At 38.5% G+C, this 13946-nt stretch overlaps 1 protein-coding gene across 2 annotated transcripts in view; it reads right to left on the bottom strand.

Moving 5' to 3' along the window:
• Positions 1 to 366: 366 nt before the first annotated feature.
• Positions 367 to 13946, bottom strand: part of CLINT1 (clathrin interactor 1) — a 73056-nt gene continuing 59476 nt past the window's right edge. Inside the window, exons 9-12 of one of the 2 annotated variants that reach the window (XM_062188762.1) lie at positions 11992 to 12066; positions 6390 to 6682; positions 4164 to 4368; positions 367 to 2096 (exon numbers count right to left, since the gene is read on the bottom strand). In XM_062188762.1, the coding sequence (XP_062044746.1) occupies positions 1750 to 2096; positions 4164 to 4368; positions 6390 to 6682; positions 11992 to 12066 (920 nt within the window). In that variant the 3' untranslated portion in view covers positions 367 to 1749. The remainder of the gene's footprint in view (positions 2097 to 4163; positions 4369 to 6389; positions 6683 to 11991; positions 12067 to 13946) is intronic. The other variant, XM_062188763.1, reaches the window with a different exon arrangement.

The following is a 13946-nucleotide window of genomic DNA, read 5'->3' as shown; positions in this document are numbered from 1 at the left end:
CCTATTCTTTGAAACTAATTTAAACACATTGAATTGTTGAAAGATTAAAAACCACAGTCAGCTAATTATACTCTCTCTCATCTCTTATTCAGCAAATGAATCACTTTTCATTACCACTTAGCTGAAGTACATGAATTTCTGCCTAATTAGAAACGTTGTAGATGGAACATTAGCAAGAATGGAGCAGGTCAGGATATCTGTGCTGCTTCATTTTTAATTCTTAACAGTAGAGTCTGATAGGAAATAACAGAGAAGTCATTAAATAATTTTAAATTATTTATAAAAATTACTTTGCCCAAATTATAATTATTTTTTCCCCAAATGGTCTCAAATGTCTAACAGAAAGAAAGAAAAAGCACTTCAACATTGATTTTAATGAACATTTTAATGTTGTGTATAACAGAACATTATGAATACAATGGAAACAAAGTTTTATCAATTTAATAAAAAAATTCAACATAAAGTGGGGAGGTAATAATTTGATAACTATATTATAGTATTTATTTTAAAAAATATTCCCAGCTTGAGGGTGAAACAATTAATTTTGCATTCCAAACTCTAGAATCATGATTTTCATGTGAGCTCAATGCAGAATTACAGCAGGAAAACAAAAACATTTTAATTAATTTCCTTTATTTGTCATTAAATCAATAAAATCTTTGACTGCTACAGGTCTCCTTTAATAATATATATTTAACTCCTCTCTATTGGAACCATATTGCTAATGTCATATTATATACACTCAAAACCCAAACAGAACAAATACTGTATAAAATCTAAAAGTGAACATTGTTGAATTCTAACATTGATATTTAACTTAAGGTTTTAATGGACTTTTACCTTTCAATTTTTTTTTGACAAGACACCAAAAAAATAAATAGTTTTCTCTTTTGACTGTTCCTGACTTAACTGATAGTTACAGGGATAAACACGGAAGGAAGCTTTGCCAAGTAAATCACTGCAAACTGTAAATAATGACAGCAAAAAAACAAACACAAACACTGGAGGGTTCTTTTTTTTTTTTAAATTTTAAAGGAAACCATAGAGCAGTCCTGAAAAAAATTTTTTTCCTAGTTCTGCAAAGGATAATTATAGCAGAAGACATGGGAAAAGTCCCATAGCTATTACCAATTTCTTAAAGTTTTGTTACAATAAAAATTTGGATAGTATAATAGCAGTGTTGCTGGAACATTAGCAAAAGTATATACATTCCAGTTACCTTTGATTTAGCCATAATCACATATGTATGCCTTTTTTGGACAAAAATATATATTTTTATAAAAAACTGATCATCCACTTTAATGATTTCATATATGGACTCAAGAATGGTAGTAAAAGGAACAGACCCAATTATGACAAGGTGATTCAGGGACAGAAAAATCAAGTTCCTCAGGAAAAGAGAAGTATAAAATTAGATATCCTAACATTTATTCAGCCCTATTCCAGTACTTCCACAAATTATGATGTTAAATGAATGGGCTCTTTAATTTATAAAGGCCTTCAGTGTTTTCACCACCTCATGGGTGGTCTATCCTCACCGGGAAAAGATTCTGTCTCATCTGAAGTGCTCTTCCCTGGCCTTCTAAAATACTAGCTATTTCACTTTTATAAAACAGCTTTTTTGGTTCTTTATGTAGGCTTATTTAATTAACTGATAAAAGAATGGGGAGTTGATTAGCATTTTCCATCCCAGCATCACCTATCTGCACAGATAAAAATTCTTCATTTATTCTGTTTCTTTACAATCTCTTATTTGCTAAAGTTGGCGAAATTTGCAAAGGCATCTTGCTTAGGTTGCACAGTTCCAGAAGTCATGGCTATGTTGGGCATGCCCATTCCCATTGTGCCTGTCAAGCCCATCCCAGGAGTTGACATCCCTATGTTCATGTTCATGCCCATCATGCTCTGGTTCATCATTGGAGTATTTCCAAGAGGGGCCATTCCCATGGTGCCAGTCATCACATTGGGCATGCTCATAGGCATGGGTCCCCCCAGCAAAGGGTTAGTTTGGGGCCGGACAGGAAGCATGTTTGATGGAGAACTGAGGTTCACGGCTCCAAAACTTTGAGTCATCACATTCATAGGCTGTTGCATATCTACAAGAAGAAAAGAGACAAAAGAATTTTAACACACTGAATTCTTTTTTTTTTTGAAAGCTTTTATTTAATAAGTTTCATAGGTACAGCTTTTTGCAATACAGTGGTTCTTCTTCCCATACCTGTCCTCCCACCCCCACTTCCGTCCCACCCCCACTCCCTCTCCCATCTCATTCTTCATTAAGATTCATTTTTAATTATCTTTATATACAGAAGATCAACTCTATACTAAGTAAGTATTTCAATAGTTTGCACCCACACAGACACACAAAGTATAAATTACTGTTTGAAAACTAGTTTTACCATTAATTCTCATAGTACAACTCATTAAGAACAGAGGTCCTAGGTGGGGAGCAGGTGCACAGTGTCTCCTGTTGTTAACAACTGACACTCTCATTTATGATGTCAGTGATCATCCAAGGCTCTTGTCATGAGCTGCTATGGAACACAGCTATGGAAGCCTACTGAGACACAAACTTGGACATTATTTAGACAGGGACATAATCAAAGTGGAAATTTTCTCCTCCCTTCAGAGAAAGGTACCCTTTCTTTGATGGTCCCCTCTTTCCACTGGGATCTCACTCCCAAAGATCTTTCATGTAGGCTATTTTTTGCCACAGTGTCTTGGCTTTCTGTGCCTGATATGCTCTCATGGGTGTTTTCGCCAGATCTGAATGCCTTAAGGGCTGGTTCTGAGGCCAGAGTGCTATTTAGGGCATTTGTCATTCTACCAGTCTGCTGTGTGACCTTCTTCCCATGTTGGATCATTCTTGCCTTTTTAATTATATTAACACACTGAATTCTAATACTGAAACAGCAAAAAAGAAATAGAAAATAATAAAAAGAAAACAATAAAATTTTCCTGACCATCCATACTTCTAGCCCCAGTAAAACTCCTTTACAGTAATTTTATTATAGAAGGCTGCTCCAAGGCCGGCACCGCGGCTCACTAGGCTAATCCTCCGCCTTGCGGCGCCGGCACACCGGGTTCTAGTCCCGGTCGGGGCACCGGATTCTGTCCCGGTTGCCCCTCTTCCAGGCCAGCTCTCTGCTGTGGCCAGGGAGTGCAGTGGAGGATGGCCCAAGTGCTTGGGTCCTGCACCCCATGGGAGACCAGGATAAGCCCTTGGCTCCTGTCATCGGATCAGCGCGGTGCGCCGGCCGCAGCGCGCCAGCCGCGGCGGCCATTGGAGGGTGAACCAAGGGCAAAAAGGAAGACCTTTTTCTCTGTCTCTCTCTCTCACTGTCCACTCTGCCTGTCAGAAAAAAAAAAAAAAAAAAAAAAAAGACGGCTGCTCTTGAGAGATTTAGCAGTTGTTGGCCTTGTTTCTCAGAGATGTAGAAAGAATTATGAATGAGCTGGGGAAAAGCATTCCTATAAAATCTTCTGTTGAATTCTACATAACAAAAGTTGTCAAGAGCTAGTGTGAATCAAGAGTCTTAAAAAAGTCTATACTTCTGACTTATTCTATTTTTAGAATATTATATTAAGTTAAAAAATCAGGAGTACAAAGATTTATATAAAATTATGGAGTTACTTATAATAACAAAAAGCTAGAAACAAGTAACCTGAAAAGAGGAATTATACACTGATATGAAAAATAACTTTAAAGATCTAAAAGTCATTTTTCTTAAAAACATTCACAGAGGAAAATGATTATAACCTAATGTTGGATGAGAACAGTACGTTACAAAATACATATTCATTCCAAGTATTAACAACATGCTTAGAAAAGATGGAAATTAATGGTAATTATCACTAGATTGTGGCATATAGACAATTCTTATTTGTGGATCATATTCTAAAAAGTTTATATATAGCTAATAATTTTATTTTAGTGACCAGTTCCTGGCCCCAAACTCAACACAATACAATAAGTATCACACCAAGAGTAAACACAAAGTCAAAGTGCCAGGAGGGACATCAAGTTGAGTATTATATATGGTTAATTACCTTCCCTACAGTTTATGTTGTATATTTTTATTTTGTAGCCTGAAGTGGTGCTACTAGCATCTAGGCAAAAAGTTAAAGTACACAAAGAAGTGAGATATCCTGAAATAACTTACTCTGTTGTTGAATCATTGTATTCAGTGATGGCTGCTGGGGTTTGGAAGGCTGCATACCAGGTAGCAAGTTGTCTAGGCTGATGTTTACACTGGGGTCAGACCAAGTTGACGGCAGGGTTTTGCTGACCGACTTCTGGACCATATCTGTATTCTGATTATAGAGAGGATTAGGCTTCTGCAGCACTGTGCTAAAATTTTGCAAAGGCTGGAAAATAGAAAAATGCTCTAAAATTTAAGAATCCGTTTCATGAAGATTATCAGATGGTAGCTTAATCACAAAAATGAACTTCAGAAACCAAGAGAAGCCACTGATGTTCTATGCTAATGTTATCAATACCCTAACCATTAGTTTCCCAAAGAGAACCCTCTGACATCCCAATCAGATTTGGGGTAGAAAAAAATCTACAATATATCTATACTGACAATTATTTGCCTGTAACCCAAAACCTCAAAGTCACTATCCTTGGAAAATGTTTAGGCAAACTCCCAACTTCAAGTTAATAAAGCTTTAATGGAATACATGAGTGGCAATTTATTTTTATAATACAGAATTATAAAATTTAATACAAATTATATTTAATATAGCCTGATCGTCATGTCCCTACTTCTACTGCCTAATATAAGCAACACAGTAGAATAGACCAATTTGGGAGAAACTAGAAATTCAGGAGAAAGAAGCAGAAGTGCCTGGTGATTACTAATGTTAACTGTGAAAGGCACAGAAAAAAGGAAAGGAATACTAACAAGAAGAACTTTTAAATGGTACCAATGCAAAGAATCACAACAGTTATAACTGTCACTGCAAATAAAATGGACTGGCTTCATACTTATGTTAAATCTAACTTCTGTTACATAGAACAGTCACTTTTCTGTTTCTTTCTTCTCTTCCTTTATCCTAACACCCAAAAAAGGAAGACTCCACACATTAAAATGAGTAATTAGCATCATAAACAAATATCCTCAAGAGCTTTAATCAAACATACAAGTTCCTGGTACAACTCAGGCACATACTTTCTCACTCTACATTTTAGGGATTCTAAGCTAGTATTGGGCAATCTAAATTTAACTAGAGAAAAGTAAATCAGGATATTCTTATTTTAGTTTTATTTATGAAAATGAAAGTTGAAAAAAGAGTCTATATAATATTTATACAATATACTGCAAGCCCAGAAAAGGGGAAAACATTCACCCTCTTTTTTTAAAATTTTTTTGACAGGCGGAGTGGACAGTGAGAGAGAAAGACAGAGAGAAAGGTCTTCCTTTGCCATTGGTTCACCCCCCATTGGCTGCTGCAGCCGACGCGCTGCGGCTAGCGTACTGCGCTCATCCGAAGCCAGGAGCCAGGTGCTTCTCCTGGTCTTCCTTGCGGGTGCAGGGCCCAAGGGACTTGGGCCATCCTCCACTGCACTCCCTGGCCACAGCAGAGAGCTGGCCTGGAAGAGGGGCAACCGGGACAGAATCCGGTGCCCCGACTGGGACTAGAACCCGGTGTGCCGGCACCGCAGGTGGAGGATTAGCCTAATGAGCCGCGGCACCGGCCCAGAAATTTTTCTAAGTGAATGTTTGTCCTTGGGAAAATTACTATATTTCTATTATTTTTTCCCAAAAAAAATTTTAAAAATCTAGGAAATATTTATTTGCTATAAATCAAGAGATTTTCAGTATATCTCTCCCCTATACAAAGAACGATGCTCGGTTATACAGAGATTACAAAGATGAATGAGATGATCTTACCCTTGAGAACTCAAATAACTGCAAAAGGGGAAAGCATGCAAGGTAAATGTCCATGTACAATAGTACAAAGGCACTTCAAAAGTTCATGGAATGTGGAATTAAAGAATCAGCTTATTTTGTTGCAAAACGTTTTAAAATTCAAGCATGTAAGCGTATATAGCCATAGTATATACAGCCATGTGCTGCATACCAACATTTTGGTCAATGATGGTCTCCGTATACAATGGCAGTCCCAATGTCTATCACCTAATGACATCACAGCTGTCTTAGTTGGTCTAATACTCCATTATGTTTACACAAGGAAATGCCTAACACTGCATTTTTCAGAACCCACGTGATCCTGTTAAGTGACACAGAACTGTATATATAGGCACTCATACACACACATGCAGAATGAGCTAATTTTTATGTTTTACATTATCCTATCATTAGATTAGCTAGAGCATCTTAAAGATTAAGACTCACAATTTCTAAGGAAAGTTGCTAACTTACCTGTGATCTTGACATGGGCAAACCAAGTCCTACAGTATTAGTACTCATTATAGAGAAATTCATACTCTGAGAAGATGTCATAGTTGCCTGGGACGAGCCCATCAGATCAAACAGGTCTGAAGAGTTTGAGGCAGCTGCAGTTGGGCCTAAAGGTGGTTGTGAGCCACTGACAAGTTCTACTGGTAGCTGTGAGGCACTGCCAAAGAGCTCGCCACTGGAAGCAACAGGGCCCGATGGGGCTTGGTTGAAGGCACTCCAGTCACCAAAGTCTCCATTCCCACTTGTTGCTGTTACTAAGACAGAAAGAAGTATAAGGGCAAGAAACTTTCTGAAATGCACAGAACAAATGTTAACAATCTATGACCTGAAATAAATAAGAACTGATGGGAGTCCACACAGATTAACATCTACAGGTACTATCTCCATCTGGACATTATTCTTTCTCATGAATATTACATGCGAGTTAACAAGGTGGCAAAAGAAAAAAAAAACTCCACATACACACTGAAACTTAACAGGTCTGTAGGTGATATGTAAAAACCACCATAAAAACTTCTTTTCAATCGAATATGCTTCCAGTTAAACAAATATGATCCAGACTTGGTCCCAGAAATACAAGGAGGAAACTCTAAACTTGGTTAAACTTTTGTCAGGAGTTCCAGAATTCTCTTATGAGGAGACTTTCTGTAAAATAATGGAACGCAACTCATTTTACAAATTCATTTAGGGGGCCAATGGCTCAGCAGATTAAAGCCACAGACTGCAGCACCAGCATCCCATATGGTCACCAGTTCTAGTCCTGGCTGCTAAATTTCTGATCCAGCTCCCAGCTAATGTGCCTGGAAAGCAGCAGAGGATGGCCCAAGTCCTTGGTCCCCTGCACTCACGTGGGAGACCAGCAAGAAGCTCCTGGCTCCTGGCTTCAGATCAGCTCAGCTCTGGCTGTTGCAGCCATTTGGGAAGTGAACCAGAGGATGGAAGATGTCTCTGTCTCTACCTCTCTTTGTAACTCTTACAAATAAATAAATAAATAAAAATCTTAAAAAAAAAAAAAAAAAACCCCAAAAAAACAAAAAAACAAAACCTGGACTGGCACCGTGGCTCACTAGGCTAATCCTGTGCCTGCAGCACCGGCACTCCAGGTTCTAGTCCCGGTTGGGGCGCCGGTTCTGTCCCGGTTGCTCCTCTCCCAGTCCAGCTCTCTGCTGTGGCCTGGGAAGGCAGAGGAGGATGGCCCAAGTGCTTGGGCCCTGTACCTGCATGGGAAATCAGGAGGAAGCCCCTGGCTCCTGGCTTCGGACTGACGCAGCGCACTGGCCGTAGCGGCCATTTGAGGGGTGAACCAACAGAAGGATGACCTTTCTCTCTGTCTCTTTCTCTCTCTCATTGTCTAACTCTGCCTGTCAAAAAAACAAAAACAAAAACAAAAAACAAAAAAACAAAAACAAAAACAAAAACAAAATTAAAAAAAAACCTGATAGTTAGATTTTAAAAAATTCCATTTGGAAAAGTTCACAGAGAAATAAAATTCAGATTTATACTATCTCATGTAATTTTTTAAATTCCAAATTCATGAGAGATAAATTTATTTTTTGAAAAACCGCAAAAGCATGGAGAAAATACCCTAATAAAATCAAAGACAGGTTTAATTTCTTCTTTTTTTTTTTTTTTAAGATTTATTTATTTATTTGAAAGTTAGAGTTACACAGAGAGAGGAGAGGCCTTCCATCTGCTGGCTTACTCCCCAGTTGGCTGTGCCAATCCAAAGCCAGGAGCCAGGAGCTTCTTCCAGGTCTCCCACACGGCTGTAGGGGCCCAACGCCTTGGGCCATCTTCTACTGCTTTCCTAGGCCATAGCAGAGAGCTGGATTGGAAGTAGAGCAGCCAGGTCTCAACCGGTGCCCATACGGGATGCCGGCACTTCAGGCCAGGGTGTTAATCCACTGCACCACAGTGCCAGCCGTGGGCAGGTTTAATTTCTAAAGGAGTTTTCACTCATTTGGCAATGCTTCCACTGATAATACAAGGACTATCATCACAATTTACCCTTTAGTACATTGTTTGCTTTAACTGGGATTATTCAATTTACTTAAATAAAAACAGGGGAAATAAATAACAGGGAAATAAATTTAAAAACATAGGCAGAAACAAAATTCTCTTATGACATTTCAAAGTACATTTTCAACAAGTTTAAATGTCAATGTATTCAACAGCAAGGTAGACTGGGGCTGGCACTATGGTGTAGCAGGTAAAGCTGCTACCTGCGATGCTGGCATCCCATATATGCATTGGTTCAAGACCTGGCTGCTCTACTTCTGATCCAGCTCCCTGCTAATATCCCTGGGAAAGCAGTGGAAGGTGGTTCAAGTGCTTGGGTCTGTGCACCCTCTTGAGAGATCCAGAAGCAGTTCAGGCTCCTGGTTTTGTTCTGGCATAGCCATGGCCGTTTTGGCCATTTGAGGAGTGAACCAGCAGATGAAAGATCGATCTCTCTCTCTCTAACTCTGCCTTTTAAATAAATAAAAATAAAAATCGTAGGAGAAAATTAGACTGATAGACTGTGACGGTGAAAAGCATGGTTTGTACTTTACTAGCTGTGTGACTCAGCAAATTATTTAACTTCTTTGTATTTCACTTTTAAAATCTAAGTGGTAAAATTGAATATCTCAATATATAGTTAGTGTCATTTAAGATCTGGGATTATTACTCTGGATTAACTGTGAAAGTTCGTGTGAAAGCCAACACACTGCAACACTGCAGTCTCTTTTTTTCTAAGTATGCCATAGAAAAGTGGAAGTCAAGCTTTTGTAAATTATGCATATATAATTTTAACTAATTGGAACACAATGACTATTTTTTCTTTTTTTTGACAGGCAGAGTTAGAGAGAGAGAGAGAGACAGACAGACAGACAGACAGAGAGAAAGGTCTTCCTTCCATTGGTTCACTCCCCAAATGGCCCCTATGGGCCGGTGTGCTGCGTCAATCTGAAGCCAGGAGCCAGGTGCTTCCTCCTGGTTTCCCATGCAGGTGCAGGGCCCAAGCACTTGGGCCATCCTCCACTGCACTCCCCGGCCATAGCAGAGAGCTGGACTGGAAGAGGAGCAACCAGGACAGAATCCGGCGCCCCAACTGGGACCAGAACCTGGGGCGCCGGCCGGAACACAATGACTATTAAGGCAAGTGATATCTAAAAAAACTTTTTAAGCTAGGCTATACACACACACACACATACATCTATGTAAATAAACCTTCCATTAAGAAGGGGAGAAATGGACAAATATGAATAAATGGAAGTTGAAAAAGCAAAAGGTGAAGAAACAACCACATAAAAACTGTCATCCAAAAGCAAATAGCATGTATTTTCCAAGTTAATTAGCACCATCTTTTTGCACTCCATGTTCATTTACAACTTGGAAATACATTTTGTCTAGCCTAAAAAGGTAACCAACCCCTGTAATACTATGTCTCATTATACAGAATATCAAAAGAGAACATGAAGTTTTAAAAATTATTCTTCTATTACCATATTAAAATGTAAGTACACTCAAAAGAGAAAATAATTCACTTAGAAGCGCCAAGCCCTATCAACATTTTAATACAAGAACAGGATGAAGTGCCAAGCCCTACCAAAAATTTAATACAGAATTGGACAAATATTCATTACCTTAGGGTAATGATCTTCACCAAAACAAAATGCATCAAGAGTTTTACAATTACTTATATACATTAAGCAATTTAAATTAATGTAAGTAAGGCTGCTGGATAAAGGTAATCTTTATGTTGATTTTCTATTTGCTTGATCTGTAAGACAGAATATAAATGGAAACTGGGGCAAAATGTGTGGCCCCATCTGAAACCTCAGTATCTGAGATGATTAATCATGGGATGAAGAGATTTCTAGAGGGGCATATACTGCTCAGAAATGATTAATCATTGTTGCAACAGTTTCAGCCCTCTGCGTAATGGTGATCAGGTTACATTAATCACATGCATACAGATGAAGAGATGTTACACTTAGGCAACATTAACATATTCAAATTACTTGCACAGTAGGCAACTTTACATACATAAAAACTTTGGAATTACACAGGGAGTCTGTAAAATTAGGACAATGTTTATCTTTCACTTTGGTTTGTCTAAAGTAAGATATCAACACTTAGAAGGTATAATCACACTTCCAAAATGAAGTACTTAATTACTAAACAATTCTGTTTTCTGGAAAATCTCTGGAATGTATAAAAACAAGCTGTTCAAATAATCTTAAAACATGTTAAAAGCTATGCATTTTTCTTCCTAACTCCTCATAAACCTATACCAGCCATTACTAAATATAAATTGTAATCCACTTTTATGTTACACCCAACAGACTATTCTATTTGTAATGAATAAGATAATTCAGTTAAGTTACATCTTTCTTCCTTGTCTCACCTCAAATTTAAGAATTTTATGGCTGAGGGGCCAGCGCTGTGGCTGCCTGCAGTGCTGGCATCCCATATGAGTCCCAGCTGCTTCACTTCCAATCCAGCTCTCTGCTATGGCCTGGGAAAGCAGTAGAAGATGGCCCAAGTCCTTGGGTCCCAGCACCCACGTGGGAGACCCAGAAGAAGTTCCTGGCTTCAGAATGGCCCAGCTCTGGCTGCTATGGCCATTTGGGTAGCAAACCAGAGAATGGAAGACCCCTCCTTCTCTCTCTCCATACCTTTGCCTTTCAAATAAATAAATCTTTTAAAAAAAGACTTGTATGGTTTATTTTTAAAATATTATCTCTCAAGCTGACCAGATTTTATGGAACAAACACTACAACATACTCTCCCCTCCAAAAATGAGACAATAATGAATTTAGTCTGTATTCTACCTACTTTTATAGACATTATTTTATTCTCTAAAGAACCACAACAATTAACCTTATTCCCAGGTTTAGAAAACTGGAGGCTTAGAGGCTTTTCCAAAGTTAAACAAGTATTGCAGTATAAGCAAAATTAGTAAGATAAAAAATATTTAAAAAAAAAATACTAGTTACCTCAATCCTTACCATTTAAGCCTAAAAACTGCTTGAATGTTATTTTTAAAAAACTTCTTACTTAATGCAGAGTGAGAAAATTATAGCTGAGTTCATCTGCTCACTAGTTTTAGGGTATGTAAAAATGAAGCTCAGTTACTTTCACAGAAATATTCTTAAGGTATCTGTCTACATTACAAAGCAATGGATTTTATTAAGACAATCTGCCCAATCCCAGTGCTCACTTCATTCACAAAACTCAAATAAGCATAATTAAATACAAATCAAAATATTCTTCCTGTTAAAATAAGATTGTTTATACTTATTAATTCTCCACTCATCCCCATTCCCTGAGAAGATACACTTACAAATATGAGCAATTTTCTTTAGGTGTCCCTGAGTAGTCTACAACCAAATTAATTCACTTGGTACATTTTAGATCCAATAAAATATCTTGTGAATAAATTCCTTATGAATTATGAGTTATAAATACTGCAAGGATAAAAACAAAGTAAACAGACAATCTTGGAAGGAGGGAGTCTTTTTGTTTTGGTAATCTTTTCACTGCTCGTAGATGTCTGGCCAATTAAACCACATCATACCTTGGGAAGAGAAACTCCCTGATGCAGCCGCTGAGCCAAAGTCAGCAAATCCCCCAAATAAATCAGTTGATCCTCCTAGAAGTTAAGAATGAGGAAAAAGTTAAACTGTGAGAACTAGAGAAGAACTGTAAGCAATTTCAGGAAGCCATTTTTAAATCACACTGAAAGTTTCCAGTATTAGAGGCCTCAGACCTCTCCTAAAAGCTAGTTTGTTGGTCTGAGTTTTCATGTCACCAATGCTCCCTATAAGCTGCCACAGACTTTTATATTTCTCAGTCCTATATCTAGTAGATAAAATGATGCCACATCTGTGGAAAGTTATCACTAATATTTTACAAAAATAACACGGCAAACGGTTTATTCAGCAATTATATTCTATGTATAACAATCTTCAGTAGATGTTAAAACCTGAGTAAAACACAGCTGGAGAATAAATATTTAAATGACAAGTAAATGAAATGCGTAATACCTCATTGGACCTTGGATTTTGTTTCTGTTGAAACAAAATTCATTTGAAAGGCAGAGTTACAGAGAGACAGAAGCAGAGGCAGAGAGAGAGAGAGAGAGAAGCATCGATTGGATTCACTCCCCAAATGGCTGCAATGGCTGGAGCTGCGCTGATCCAAAGTCAGGAGCTTGAAGCTTCTCCCAGGTCTCCATGTGGGTGCAGGGGCCCACGTAGTTGGGTTATCTTTCGCTGCTTTCCCAGGTACATTAGCAGAGAGCTGGATCGGAAGTGGAGCAGCTGGGACTCTGAATCAGCGCCCATATTGGATGCTGGCACTGCAGGCAGCAGCTTTACACCTACCATGCTACAGTGCCAGCCCTGGACCTTGTATTTTTGAAAAAGTGTTATCCTTAATGATATAACTCATAGTATGGAAATCTGAATATGTTTGTATATTCAACAAAAATAGTGTTTTAATGTAAATTTCGCAAGTATATATTTATAAATGAGCAATGTCCTTGCAAGGAAATGCATGCTGAAGTGTTTTAGGAGCAAATGTCATGTTAGATACTTCCTCTCAAATGGTACAGAACACTGCATAATAAATGAACAACAAATAACAAACTAGAGAGACTTTTTAAGATTTATTTTATTTATTTGAAAGACAGAGTTACAGAGAGAGGTAGAGACAGAGACAGAGAGAGAGAGAGAGGGAGAGGGAGAGGGAGAGGGAGAGGGAGAGAGGTATTCCATATACTGGTTCACTGCCCAAACAGCTGCAATGGCCCAACCTGAGCTGATCTGAAGCCGGGAGCTTTTTCTGGGTCTCCCACGTGGGTGCAGGGGCCCAAGAACTTGGGCCATCCTCTGCTACTTTCCCAAGTGCATTAGCAGGGAGCTGGATCCGAAGTGGAGAAGCCAGGACTTGAACTGGTGCCCATACAGGATGCCATTACTGTAGGCTGGGGCTTTAACCTGCTGCGCCACAGTGCCAGCCCCAAGAGAATTTTAAATGAGTAAATTTTCAGTATTTCATAAATTTTTTTTTTTAAATAAAAAGGAAAAAAAAAACACCTTGAAGTTGATTGAGAAGAAGTTTAGGGTGAGGCATTTAGCCTAGTGGTTAAGGTGCTCACGTCCCACATCACAGCACCTGCACTGCATTCCTGGCTCTGGTTCCTGAGACCAGCTTCCTGCAAAAGCAGATTGTGGGAGGCAACAGTGATGGCTCCAGTTACTGAGCTCCTGCCACCCTCGTGGGAGACATGAACTAACTTCCCATTCTCAGCTTAGCCCAGATCACTGTGGCATTTGAGGAGTAAACCAGAGGATGGGCGCTCTCTGTTCATCTGTCCCTCTCTAACATATGTAAATAAGTAAACATTTTAAAGTCAGTTTAAATAGACATGAGGGGGGAAAAGTCAATGCAGTGAGTTCAGTGTATTTTTTCCTTATTATTTACTCCATGTAAAGATGTTTTAATTTTAATGCATGGAAAACAGCTTTT

The sequence above is a fragment of the Lepus europaeus genome, chromosome 4, assembly GCF_033115175.1.
Source record: "Lepus europaeus isolate LE1 chromosome 4, mLepTim1.pri, whole genome shotgun sequence".
NCBI lineage: Eukaryota > Metazoa > Chordata > Mammalia > Lagomorpha > Leporidae > Lepus > Lepus europaeus.
Note: the sequence above shows the minus strand (reverse complement) of the source record. Positions and strands in the feature narration are given on the sequence as shown.